Source organism: Giraffa tippelskirchi, chromosome 5 (assembly GCF_054371585.1).
Source record: "Giraffa tippelskirchi isolate mGirTip1 chromosome 5, T2T-mGirTip1v1.2.pri, whole genome shotgun sequence".
In the NCBI taxonomy this organism is placed as follows: Eukaryota; Metazoa; Chordata; class Mammalia; order Artiodactyla; family Giraffidae; genus Giraffa; species Giraffa tippelskirchi.
Window position 1 is genome coordinate 174711732 of NC_137279.1, and position 14299 is coordinate 174726030.

The 14299-nt window shown below is 38.8% G+C and overlaps 1 protein-coding gene across 10 annotated transcripts in view; it reads left to right on the forward strand.

Moving 5' to 3' along the window:
• The first annotated feature begins 1673 nt into the window (after positions 1 to 1673).
• Positions 1674 to 14299, forward strand: part of IPP (intracisternal A particle-promoted polypeptide) — a 75605-nt gene continuing 62979 nt past the window's right edge. For 3 of the 10 annotated variants that reach the window (XM_081488609.1, XM_081488611.1, XM_081488606.1), the window contains exons 1-4: positions 1674 to 1705; positions 4853 to 5194; positions 7015 to 7446; positions 13573 to 13728. In XM_081488609.1, the coding sequence (XP_081344735.1) occupies positions 4903 to 5194; positions 7015 to 7446; positions 13573 to 13728 (880 nt within the window). In that variant the 5' untranslated portion in view covers positions 1674 to 1705; positions 4853 to 4902. Of the gene's footprint in view, positions 2784 to 4852; positions 5195 to 5331; positions 5417 to 7014; positions 7447 to 13572; positions 13729 to 14299 lie in introns of all 10 variants that reach the window. The other 7 variants (XM_081488612.1, XM_081488607.1, XM_081488610.1 and 4 more) reach the window with 5 other exon arrangements.

The following is a 14299-nucleotide window of genomic DNA, read 5'->3' on the forward strand; positions in this document are numbered from 1 at the left end:
CTTCTATCTCCCTGAAAGGAGGAAATAAATCTCTCATGTGACATGTGCACTCCCTGCATCTGGAGCTAGAAGGACACTCTTATCTCCAGAGATACAAGGAATTCAGACCAGCAAGTCTGTATAAACAAACTTTGTTACTTCCTCTAATTTACCACCCCAAACCCAAACTCTGTTTAGATTTTTTGCTAATTGAACTCCCAAAACCTAGTTTCTTTGTCCGTCAGTTCCTCATAAATTTATTGTTTCTCTGTCTAAAATTATAAAAGCTGCCTCCTTTAGCCACTTCTTAGGCCCTTTTCTATGAGTGGTCTTTGTAAACAATTAAAACTGTTTCTTTTTCTCCTATTAAGTTTTGTCTTGTGTCATTTTAGTACCAGTCCAGTCACAAGAAATCAAGATGCCTAGAGGGGGAAATTTCCCCCTCTCCAACACCAGTTTTGTGAAATTTTTGTTTTATCTATGTGGTACACATGTGGTTATTGGATTTGTTGTAGAATGTTTTTGTTCACTGTGGGCTGAGGTCAAAAGGTTTGAAAGCCATTTTTAAATGTGCCGTATTATGAGGTTCAAGAGTTTCAATAACTGGACGTTTTAAGTTGTCCCTTCACTCAAAGTAGACATCCACTCATAGTGCAGAGACTCAGAAAATGATCTGAGTGAATGGCAAGGAATTGAGAAGTGTCAGGTAGTGAGTGGGGGTGCGGGGGATGTGGGGGTGTTGTGTGTGTGTGTGTGTGTGTGTGTGTGTATCATTTCGAAAAGATTCCATAGTTCTCCTCTTCAGGGACCCACATGCAAATGAGAAGTATGCTTCTTTGTAAACCTCCTTGAGGAAAATTATTTGAGATTCTTACAAATAAATACACAACAAAAAAAGAGGAAAACATTGTACCTACCAGAAAAGGAAATGATAGATAAACTTGTAATTCCTTTCACTGCAGAAATGACTGTCCAGGTCTTGGGTGTGGGTAACAATGAATTCTACTCTGGATGTTCTCTCTGTGGGGTAGTCAACAGTTTTGGAGGGATGCATAGGCCTGGAGGTGCAAACTCTAAGCCCTTTATGTGAAGAGAAAGCGTTCGTCGCTCAACCGTGTCCGTTTCTTTGCGACCCCATAGACTGTACCAGGCCGGTCCGGAGTAAGTAGCCATTCCCTTCTCCAGGGGATCTTCCCAACCCAGGGATAGAACCCAAGTCTCCCGCATTGCAGGCAGGTTCTTTACCGTCTGAGCCACATCTAGACGGTTGTGGACTCTCTGAGAGCAGCGTCAGAGGCTGCGTGAGGAGACTAGGTCCCGACTCTTTCATTAGCACGGATGCTCGCTGGCTGTCTGGGACGCCACAAGAATCGAGAAAGGGTAGGCGGGGTGGAAAGGGCGAGCCCGCCAGCCTCCACAGCCAGGAGGTTAGGCTGGCCGCTGGACCGTTGCCTGCGGGTAGTCAAGCATCAGCCCGGCACCGCAGCAAAGTAGCACCAGGAGGCGCCGCTCCCCGGGAGCTGAAGAGCAGTGCGCACGCGCAGACCTGCCGGGCCAGAGAAGTGGACAGGCCCGCTACCCAGACCCGGCCTCGCCAGGAGCACCCGGCCGCGGACCGCGCTGCCTAATCACCCGGCCGGACTTTCCCCGCCCACTCTGCGCGCGAGCAGATCGCGGCTGCGCGCGCAGAGCCTGAGCGGGCGCCGGCGGGAAGGGGAAGCGGCGGGTAAGAAGGGCCCGCGTCCCGGGGGCATCTGTGACTGGGTTGGGAGTTTCCTCCTCGCCTCTGTCTTTGTGGAGGAGCGTGCAAGAAGCCTCTGGAACCGGCTTCCTCCTGCCGTTCAGGCATGCCTCTAATAATCGAAGTGTTTTCGCCCTCGCCGGAGCGTCGTCTAGTCCGGTCTCCACCTGCGTCTCCCCGCCCCCACTGGGGAATCCGAGACCGAGCTCCGGCCGGTCTGATGTCGTCAGACCTTCTGCTGTCGCCAGACTCGTCTGAGATGCCTTCCTGGCCGTTTAGGTAGCTCCGGATCGTTTATCTGCCTTTAGTGGCGCAGCATCCTAGGAGTAGCTCTCCGGCTCCAGCCTCCAAATCAAGCACAAAGAGCCTTTTATTTTTTTGACGCTCGCTCGTCCTGGGATTCTTTCTGACACCCTTTGCTGAGTGAAACAGCTTCCAGATGCTCGAGGCAGTGAATTTGAGGCCACTAAATATAGATTCTCTTTGCTTCCTCTGAGCGTCTCCACCGTTTCCTTAATAATCCACCTTTCAAATTTGTGTCTGTTGAGGCGCGTCCCTTACATCCCTATGCGATGGCCCTGAATTAAGGTCTTTCCTTTTGGAAATGGGGTGACACTACGTACCTCCTTTTGGAATGAAGTACTCCACTGGCAGTGGGATAGTATCAGCAGTTGCTAAGAAGTGTAGTAGTTAGTAGTGAAGGAGGATTTCTGCTGTCTGCTGCCAGAGTGGATGGATATTCAGTCACTTTTTTGTACCAGGAGGCAGCGTTTTATCTCAAGCTATGCTTGATCCCCTGAAGTGGGGGGCAGAGGAGGTACCTTGTAATTAAACAAATCGCTGAGTCCAGAATCTGCTGACAGGAAGAAATCTAAAACAGAAAAAGCCTGACTGCCATGCCATGTTTAATAATATCTGCAGATCAAATTTCTGTCTAGAGAGAAATACACTTTTTCTGTGCAAGTTAAATGTAATATGTTGACATTTATGTTGGTGCTGATGTGAAGTTTTAGCAGCTACCTTGGAACTTTTCAGTCAAGTTTCTCAATAAGTTAATTCCTAGGTAATCATAATAATCAGCTTAGTTATTTTTACTTTGATAAGTTTTACTGAATGCTGAAAACTTAACCCCTCTCACCATTTCTGTTAGTTGAGTAATTTTCCTTGATACCTATATGCCTTTGTCATCTTAGATTTCTCCTTTGCTTCATCTCGATATCTCTTATATTACTGGATCTCATGGTTTCTTTTTTCAAAAAGTAACTTGGATTTATCCCTTTGATTCTCATTGTTGAAGCTGGAAGTCTCTTTTCTAAGACTTTGTTCCTCTTAGCACATCCTCCTGTGAGCTCAAAAAACAAGTCTGAAACATGACTGTTGTCCTGTTTATTCTTAACAAACCTATAAAGGTTCATGTTCAAACTTATTTGCGTGGGTTTCAAAGCTCTTTCTCTCTGTGCACATGATATGATGGGAAAAACCCAGGATTTAGAGTCAGACCTGGCTTCAAATACCAGGACTGTCATTGTACTAACACTGTGTCCTTGGGAAACTGAGCTTCAGTTTCCTTCTCTTATTTCGAATAACAGTATCTTTTCTTCCAGCCTCTTAATATTGTGAGAATTATAATTGGCATAATGTGTGAAAAAGTTTTCAGAATTAAACAAAAACAACCTAAGCTATTATTGTTATTTCTTAGTGCTCACTTATTTCACAATCATTTGAAAACAATATATGTTAGACACTTTGCTACAGCTATGAAAGATAGTTCCAAAAGAATTGTCTTTCAGGGAAGTTTCAGAGAGTGTGTGTGTTCGTAGGGAGTAGGGTGACAAGGAAGAGTGTGATTGTTGTTGTTTAGTCGCTAAGTTGTGTCGGACTCTCTTGCAACCCCATGGCCTGCCAGGCTCTGTTCATGGGATTTTCCAGGCAAACTGGAGTGGGTTGCCATTTCCTTCTCCAGGGGATCTTCCTGACCCAGGGATCAAACCTGCATCTCCTAGAGGTGGATTCTTTACCACTTAGCCACCAGGGAAGCTCCCAGATTGTGATAATGGGGTGTAAAATAGATATGGTTAGGGTGAGCACCAAACCCAGAGAAGAGAGGAACAGGGAAGATTTCCTGGAGGTTATTAAGTTTGAACAGTCTTGAATTATAACAAAGATCGAGACAGAAAAGGTGGGGAAAGATGTCATGAAAGAGATGCCTTTAGAGAACTGCAAATTATTAGGTTTTATTGGAGTGTTAAAAGTATTCAAAGAGGATTGTAAGAGGTAGGATTGGATAGGTAGACAGAGGTGAAATGTGAAGGTCTTTTTTGTGCTAAAGGAAGTGAACAAATTGAAAGATTTTAAGCAGACAGTTGGCCTGATCACAATTACTTTTTTTTTTTTTTAAGAGAACGCTAAGTTCTTTTTTTAAAAAAATCTCTCATTTATTTATTTTTGTCTGTGCTGGGTCTTCATTGCTGCACTGGCTTTTCTCTAGTTGTGGTGAGCCAGGGCCAAACTATAGTTATGGTCCTTGGGCTTCTCATTGTGGTGGCTTCTCTGTTGCAGAGGATGGGCTCTAGGGCATGTGGGCTCAATAATTGTGATTCCTAGGCTCTAGAGCATAGGCTCAATAGTTGTGGTGCATGGGCTTAGTTGCTCCTCTGCATGTAGATCTTCCCGGACTAGGGGTCAAACTCATGTTTCTTGCATTGGCAGGCAGATTCTTTTCTACTGAGCCACTAGGGAAGCCCCACAATTGCGTTTTGAAAGTTCATTTTGACTGCCATGTGTGCTTCCTTACTGCAGCGTACAAGGCCATCCTTCTACCTTTGTGCCTTTCCTTATTTTCTTTAGTTCACCCTCTCCTCATACCTTAATACACTGTCACTCAATATCCAGTTCAGGTTCCATTTCTGCTGTGAAGTGTTGTCCAGTTATTTTAGACCGCATTATTTATTCCCTTCTCTGATACCCTGTTAGGAATAGTACCACACAATTTAGTCCTTACTAGTTTCATGTGTGTTTTATGTCCCTAAATAGATTTTAATTTCCTTGAGGATAGGGAATATTTCATATGTATATGAATAGAAGACATGCTAAACACAAAAATTTGTTGCTTGGTATCTTTCTTTTTTTCAGGGTAGGACCAGATTATGGGCAACAGTCCTTTTAATTGATCTATCATCATCATGGCTAATGAGGGCTGTGCCAAGGCTGGTGATAGTCATTTTTCATTAGATAAACATGCTCAACTCATCTTGGCTCAGATCAATAAAATGAGGAATGGACAGCATTTCTGTGATGTGGAGCTGCAAGTTGGGAAGGAAACTTTTAAAGTTCATCGGCTGGTTTTGGCTGCCAGTAGTCCTTACTTTGCAGCTTTGTTCACTGGAGGAATGAAGGAGTCCTCAAAAGATGTTGTACAGATTCTAGGAATTGAAGCTGGAATCTTTCAAATACTTTTAGATTTCATTTACACAGGTAAGTAAGTATTATATTGTTTAGTTCCTAAGTTGTGTCTGACTTTTGCAACCCTATGGACTATAGCCTGCTAGGCTCCTCTGTCCATGGGATTTCCCAGGCAAGAATACTGGAGTGGGTTGCCATTTTCTCTCCAGGGGATCTTCCTGACTCAGGGATTGAACCTGTGTCTCCTGCATTGGCAGCCAGATTCTTTACCACTGAGCCACCAGGGAAGCCAATGTAAGTATTATATGTAGTGTAAATATATATGGAAAAAAAGATTTGAAAGAGATACACTAAAGTGTTAATATAGGGAATTCCCAGGCATCAGGGGTTAGGGCTCCATACTTCTGGCAAATTGTATAGTCTGTATATGGGAAAACGTTTGATTTTCATTTTTATACTTTTCTGCCTTACATCTTTTCATGTGTCTGTTGGCCATCTGTATGTCTTCTTTGGAGAAATATCTATTTAGGTCTTCTGACCATTTTTTGATTGGGTTTTGTTGTTGTTGTTGTTGCTGCTGTAAAAGTGCTTTTAATAAGCTGTAAAGACTTACTAAGTTGTAGGGCATTCTTTTTGTAACTCTCAAGTAATCCTTGGCTTCATCCAGTACCATTCCTTCAGTTACCTTCCATCACAACCCATGATGTTATCTTCTCCAAATTTGTGATGAGTTCTCATTTCATCCAATTAAGTCTTAGATTTCTCTGCAGCCACTACTGTTTATTCCCATGGTGAATTCCATTTCTTATACTTTTGGAAAATTCCCTATTTGCATTTAACAAGCCGTATTCTTCCTCTCACCGTAGTGTCTTTGGCCATTCATTCACATATAATAAATTTGGGGGGCACCTAGTGTTTGGGAATACAGAAAGGGCAAGCTTTTTCTTAACAGACTTTATAAATCTAATTGAGAATACAAACATGCAGTTTAGTTGAATGTTTTAAAAGGGGTAAAGGAAAATTATGAGATTGAATGGAGGGACTTCCCTGGTGGTTCATTGGTTAAGAATCCAGTCAACCAATGCAGGGGGCCCAGTTTCGATCCCTGGTCAGGGAAATAGATCCTGCACACAGCAACAAAGATTCCCTATGCTGCAACTAAGACCCAGCTAGGTCGAGAAAAAAAAGGAAAAAGATTGAATGGAGAGTTTATCCTTATTAGGTAGCATTACAGTGGTTTTTTTCTTTCTAAATATAATTGAGTATTTGATCTCTTCCCAAAGTTGTCATATAAGTATATGAAAGTGAAGCCTTCTGGAAGGAGATTGGTATATATAGTTATTTAAATGTTAAATGTTTAAAACTTCTCATATGTTATTGACTCTTGGTTATACCTCACATTAAAAATTAACATTTATATGGCACTTTATCGTAATGAAGAATATGGCCCATGTCTTACTCTCTCCTGTGCCTCAGTCAAATGTTTGTTAGATGCATATAGCCCTATGTTAAAAGCATGGACTTTGATGTCACTCCCTATGTTGCATCTCACTTAACCATGTGACATAGGGTTGAATTACTTTAACTTTCCAATTCTGTTTTCTTCATATAAATGTAAGGGGGGAAATCCTACTATATGGGGTTGTATGGAGGGTTAAGTGAATGTATAGAGCAATTAATGCTGTCCCTGGTTCATTGTTAAGTGCTCCGTGCATGTGCAGTACTAATATCATTTAAGTTTTGCACCTTTCTACAAGTTCTTTGTTGCCTTTTTGCTTAGTATCCATCTATTCCCACAAAGCCTGAGCTATCAGTGGAATCAAGTATAATGCTTTTTGAATATAAGACGTTTGTTTTATTTTATTGGTTATTTTGTCTCCCTACTTCCCTAGGTATAGTGAACATAGGGGTGAATAATGTCCAGGAGTTGATTGTTGCAGCAGACATGCTACAGTTGACTGAAGTTGTTAATCTTTGCTGTGAATTTCTGAAAGGACAAATTGATCCACTGAACTGCATTGGGATCTTTCAGTTCTCTGAGCAGATTGCCTGCCATGATCTTCTGGAATTTACAGAAAACTACATTCATGTCCATTTCTTGGAGGTTCATAGTGGGGAAGAGTTCCTGGCACTTACAAAAGATCAGCTGATCAAAATTTTGCGAAGTGAAGAACTTAGCATCGAGGATGAATACCAGGTCTTCTTAGCTGCAATGCAGTGGATACTGAAAGATCTGGGAAAGAGAAGAAAACATGTGGTGGAAGTGCTGGACCCAATTAGATTCCCTTTATTACCTCCTCAGAGACTTTTAAAGTACATAGAAGGTAATTTTTTTGTTCCATGTTAAATTAGTCAGTTTTACCCAGTGACCTTTCCTCTGTTTGAAATGTGATAGTGTTTCCATTTTTCACTTCAATAGCAAACATTTATTGAATGATTATTATATGTAAGATTCTACTTTTGTATTTTGTGGGTATAGTAGTATTTCAGTATTTCTACCCATTATTTTAATCAGTTCTTTATCTTGAGATTAACTACCAAGGGAGATAAAATTATTGACAGAGCTAAAATATTCCTGCTATTTTTGATAGTAGTACTAATTATTTTAGTGTAAGATTTCTTCTTGCCACTTTGAAAATTTCACCAAAACCTAACATTTAAGGAAAACTATATATGCTGAACACAAAACCAAAACTCAATAAATCCTATAAGTCCTCTCATTATAAAATTAATTGTATATTGATATAATAATACAGTTTCTGTGTAGCCTTTGAATATATTTAAGTTCTAAACTTTGAAAACACTTTTCACCATAGTATAAAATAAATTTTATCTTTATATTAGAAAAATAATATTTAAATTTATTTTTAAAAACTACTTTGGGCCAGTTTCAAGATTTGAAGCTTTAACTACCGTTTAGGATGTGACTGAATTACAAATATTTTATTATGAATTAATTATAATATTAGCATTAAAGTTGTAATTATGTGATATAGTTATATTTAATGTAGGTTTTTAGGTTTTTCCACTCTTAACAGTGTCAACACAAATTTGTAGTTTTTTCTCAGTGGTATGTTGTATTAATTGTATATATCATTAATTCTCATTATTCATATATAGTCATTTTTCACTGACTACTACTACTACTACTATATAGTTAGTTCTCACTAACTACTACTATTCATGGTAGTTATCCTCTATAAATTAACCAAGAACAGTGATCAGCAAATACTGAGCCATTGTTCCTAAGAAAAGTATGAGGTAAGTTCTTACAAGCCTCTGGTCACAAAATTTTTGTCAGCTGATCAACACATAAACTTGTTTTTTAGTGTGTATCTGTTCAAACCCCCTCATTTAATATATACTGTTGATTCATTAAACTCATGGCCAACAAAACTATAACTCAAGGCTGAGTGAAACCTAACACATGTTTGGCTTCTGTAAGATACATCACAGCCTTCTTGCACTTACAAACGCTAGACACAGTACTTTCGCAGTACGCTTAGGGGCTATTTTAAACAGTGAAAAGGCCAACAGAAAATTCAAAGTGAAAACCATGATGCTAAATAGAATGTGAAGAGGACACTTGTTTATAGTGAGAACTGAAATAAGATGGCAGAATGTCACCTCTTTCGGTCTCACCTGGATGTTAGGTGATTCAAATTTTTTGCCACTGTATGGCATGTCTGTGAACCACCAGGAAAGCGCTGTGAGTGTTGATTTGGGTTGCAAATTCATGTTAGTGAGTAGATGTATTCATAAGTAAAGAATCCACAGAAAATGAAGACTGGCTATATTTAAATGCTAAAGCAAGAGAGAAATTATTCAGACACATTTTTTGCGTGTATCATGTGAGAAGTTAGGAGTGGGACAAAAGCTTTCATGGTTGAGTTGACTTTTCCAAAGTGGTGCAGATACAAAATACTGAAGGGAAGTTCCCTGGAATTGGGGCATGTTTTCCTATGGCTTTTTAGTGTTATAATATTAAAAGTCTTTGTACTGCCCAGTAGTTATCACCTAAGGACATTGCACTGGAATAAAACTGCAGGGAAGCAAGGGAAAAATAAATGGAGGATTTTTTTCAAAGGCAACCTTAGTATTTTTCAGTATTTTTGAAACTTTATCTCTTTGATTGTTTTAGAGAAAAAATGGACAATTTATACAGAAAACTAATGAGACTCTACCACAAAATTCAGTGAGGGAGCAAAAGACTTCATTGAAATGGTTAAATTGTGTTATGTGAAATGTGTAGATTTTCCCCTATGGTGTATAATTCAGGTAATTTAATATTATTAGTATATGATAACATATCTTTTTCTTGCATTTTAGAGAACGATTTTACTTTTTAAAAATGGTACATGCTCTTATAAAAACTTTAGGTAATACATTATTAAAAAAGCAAACAACAGATCACCCAAAGTTTACCATGCAGAAATAGCCAGTTATAATTAACATTCATTAAACATCATTCTAGATGTCTCTGTATAGGAGGATGGATGATGGGTGGGTGTATGGTTGCAAGGATGAATAGAAAAAAAACTTACAAGAATAAGAATCATTCTATCATACTATTTATAATATAAAATCATACTATTTATAATGCAAAAAATATACCTAAATCTCACTAAAAGTTAACAAAGAAGAAAACTAATAATTATTTTTAGGTAAATGTTTGTTTAATCCCAAGAAACAGTCATTCTAAAAAGTTTTTACACGATAAAAACAAAAAGATGAGCTTTATTAAAAGGTGAAACCATAGTGTCATTTTGTGTTTCAATTTTAAAGTTTAGATTCTCTGCTATGAAAAATGAGGTAATTAGTATTGTTATTTTTCTCCTTACCTGCCTTAAGGTCTACATAGCCCTTACATAGATCCTTTTCAAATCATGATCCTCCTAGCTCTGTGCTTTTATTCTTTATTTAAGTGGTTTTAATGCTCTGTACCAGTTTTTTAACAGTAGTCTTTTGTTCCTGAACTTTCTTTTTTTGGGGGGCCCTGCAGCACAGCTTTCAGGATCTTACTTCCTTCACAAGGGATTGAACCCAGGTCATCACAGTGAAAGCACCGAATCCTAACTACTGGACTGCCAGGGAATTCCCTGAGCTTTCTGTTTTGATTCATCATTTGGTTGGTTAAATTTCATCACCAAGGTTTTTTTTTTTTTTTAGAAAGGTTCATGATTACTGTATTTGCTGATTTTTTTCTCATATCTGAGAATTTCTGCCTGTTACTTTTTAAATTTAACAGGTACTTGTGTGGGTACAATATGCTTAATATAGGAGCATTCCCCCCACCTCCACCCCAAGTTTGTAAGGAGTGTTTGTTTTGTTTTTTCCAATGACTTGCTTTTTCTGCTTGGATGCCTAAAGAATTCTCTTTCATTATACTTGATTTGTGTTCAAGTTTGCCATTTTTCCTTAGACTATATCGTATACCCTTTTCCTTTTTTTTTTTAGTCATGCCCTGTGGCGTGCAGCAATTTTTCCTTCATTTTGGAAAATTTTTCCTCTATGAAATTCCTGAATATTTCTAATGTTTCCTTTGGTGGTCTTCATCCTTGCATTGGAAACTTTTTTGTCTTTCTTATTTATCATCTTCTAATGTAGGAAATCAGTCTTCAATAGTCATTGGAAGGACTGATGTTGAAGCTGAAACTCCAATACTTTGGCCACCTGATGTGAAGAACTGACTCACTGGAAAAGACCCTGATGCTGGGAAAGATTGAAGGCGGGAGGAGAAGGGGATGACAGAGGATGAGATGGTTGGATGGCATCACCGACTCAATGGACATGAGTTTGAGTAAACTCCAGGAGTTGATGATGGACAGGGAGGCCGGGCATGCTGCAGTTCATGGGGTTGCAAAAAGTCGGACACGACTGAGCAACTGAACTGAACTGAACTGAATGTTAAAATATTTTGTCTTTTGTTCTATGCTCATATTTGCTTTCTTAAGTCTTTACTCCAAATTGCCAATTTGATTTTTGTCTAATGAGTTTCTTGCTTCTAATTTATTATGTCTGCAGTACTGTCACTTTATTTCCTTAGCAATGCATCTCATTTTGTCTTTGAGCCTTTTTTTTTTTCCATATAAGATCTTTATTCTTAAAAATAAATCTATCTTGTGTATAGAGAATCTGTTTCTGTTATGTGGCTAATGTTTTCTTCCAAACTGAATTCTTCAGTCACTTTCTCTTTTTTTTTTTTTCTGGGGTATATTTAAATAGTTGTATTGCTATTTCTTGATATACTGCTCATGCTTAACTTGGCAACTCTGTTCAAATCTGCTTGCTCTGATAATTCTCCATGGCACACTTGCTATCTTGGTATTTGTTGTTGTTGCTCCTTTTTGCAACCCCATGGACTGCAGCATGCCAGGCTTCCCTGTCCTTCACCATCTCCCAGAGCTTACTCAAACTCATGTCCATTGAGTTGGTGATAGTTGGTGATCCATCCAACCATCTTGTTCTCCATTGTTCCCTTCTCCTCCAGCCTTCAATCTTTCCCAGCATCAGGGTCTTTTCCAGTGAGTCAGCTCTTCACATCAGGTGGGCAAAGTATTGGAGCTTCAGCCTCAGCATCAATCCCTCCAGTGAATATTTACAATTGATTTCCTTTAGGATTGACTGGTTTAATCTTGCTGTCCAAGGGATTCTCAAGAGTCTTCTCCAACACCACAGTTCAAAAGCATCAATTCTTCGACTCTCAGCCTTCTGTATGGTCCAACTCTCACATCCATATATGACTACTGGAAAAACCATAGCTTTGACTATACAGACCTTTGTCAGCAAAGTAATGTCTCTGCTTTTTAATATGCTGTCTAGGTTTATCATAGCTTTTGTTCCAAGGAGCAAGCATCTTTTAATTTCATGGCTGCAGTCACCATCTACAGTGATTTTGGAGCCCAAGAAAATAAAGCCTGTCACTGTTCCCATTGTTTCCCCATTTATTTGCCATGAAGTGATAGGACCGGATGCCGTGATCTTAGTTTTCTGAATGTTGAGTTTTAAGCCAGCTTTTTCACTCTCCTCTTTCACCTCATCGAGAGGTTCTTTAGTTCCTCTTCGCTTTCTGCTGTAAGGGTAGTGTCATCTGCATATCTGGGGGCTTCCCAGCTAGTGGTAAAGAATCCGCCTGCCAATTACAAAGGAGATGTAAGAGACACCGGCTTGATCCCTGGGTCGGGAAGATTCCCTGGATGAGGGCATGGCAATCCACTACAGTATTCTTGCCTGGAGAATACCCTGGACAGAGGAGCCTCGTGGGCTACAGTCCATAATGTCTCACAGAGTTGACATGACTGAAGCGACTTAGCATGCAGACATGCACATCTGCATATCTGAGGTTATTGATATTTCTTCTGGCAATCTTGGGATTACTACTATGTTTCTCCCACCTAAAATTGGATTGCTGTGTATTGTGTTCTCACCACTTCTTTCTAGCTTGAGGCATGAGGGTGGTGAAAGAATATCTCTCTCTTGGTGAGATCCAATTATTGATCTGATATCAAGACCTACTTAACCCAGCCAAGGATATTTCTCACTACTGTGGATTTTGGCTACCACTGAGCTCTGTTAGATGGCAAACCCTGGTACTCCTCTCTACCTTTACTGATGGTCCTGTAAATAATTTTTCTTAAAACAGGTTTGCTGTTTGACTTCAGTTCTGCTTCTTACTTGCTCATTCTTCCTTTCTCCAAATTCTAAAGTTATTAGTGAGACTCTCAAGATTTTGTTAGTTAACTTTCTTTCCTCAGTATTGTTTTTTGGATGTAGAGACAAGGCTTAGAGACAGTCCCTTGCTAGCATATATAATGCTTTTGTGCAAGTTAGAAAATAGTGCCCTTTCCTGGAGGCCAGTACTTATTGCCAAGTGGCTCACAGGTTGGCTTTCATTCCCAAGTCATCTTTTCAGCTAAGCAAGCTTGAGCAGAATAACCTGCCCACTCACGCTCATTGTGTTTTTTAGGAAATGGACCTCATCCAACTGGAATCTTCTGTTTCTTGCTTTGACTGTCATTTTCAAAGTGTATGATATTGTTTTATATCCTTTTGTTATTAGGTTGTAAGTATAGAATTTTGGGCAATTTTATTTTTTCCTTTTGTTATATAATTGTGATCCTGTTTTACCTGGCATCTTTATTTAATAAGAGATTCTCCATCATGTGTTTTCAAATTGAATCTAATGAAGCATATTTTTAAAACAATCTTTGATTTAAGGAAAGTATATATTCTTCAGTTCAGTCACTCAGTTGTGTCTGAATCTTTGAGACCCCATGGACTGCAGCACACCGATGCTGTAAAAAAATATTTGGTATTGTAGGAAACAAACTCCAATGTTTGATGATGAGCTTTCATTTTTTGATTGTTAAATGTATTTCATTTTCATGGAAATATGTCTTTTCAGTATTGTTTAAAAGTTGATTAAAACATCTTTTTCAACATTGCTTTAGGAATATCTGATTTTAATCTTCGTGTTGCATTGCAAACACTTTTGAAAGAGTACTGTGAGGTGTACAAATCTCCCAAAGAGAACAAATTTTGTAGTTTTCTGCAGACATCTAAGGTTCGACCTCGGAAGAAAGCAAGAAAGTACCTGTATGCAGTAGGTGAGAACCTTTTAAAAAGTAATATAAAATATCTTTATTTTCAGGATCAAAACCTCTTAAATTTTTGTTGTTATTAAACGTGAGAATATGCAAGTATGTCCAATAGGCATTTTTAATTTCACATACGGGCTGCAGATTTAGAAATTGCATTTATATAGTATAGTGGACACATCTAAGAATAGAGATATTTATTTAATGTCTGTTATTTGATGATTTAAATGTTTGAGTTCTTAGATGCCCAATTATTGTCAAATAACTGCCTAAGATATACTACTTTAAAAATTAATATTTGAATTTTAGTGAGAAATAGGAAAATAAATCTCAAACGTATTAACTATTCACAGCATCTGAGATGGTCTTTAGGGATGATAGGAACTAGTGGTCTCCAAAGTATGGAGATGCAGGATAATCCAAAGGAATATTGTATGGACATTTTGTATTTGATTTTATTGCGTTGTAATGTAGTGTAGTATAGTTTTTTGGCCATGCTGTGCAGCTTGAGGGATCTTAGTTCTCTGACTGGGAATTTAACCGGGGCCACCTCAGTGAAAGCACAGAGTCTGAACCACGG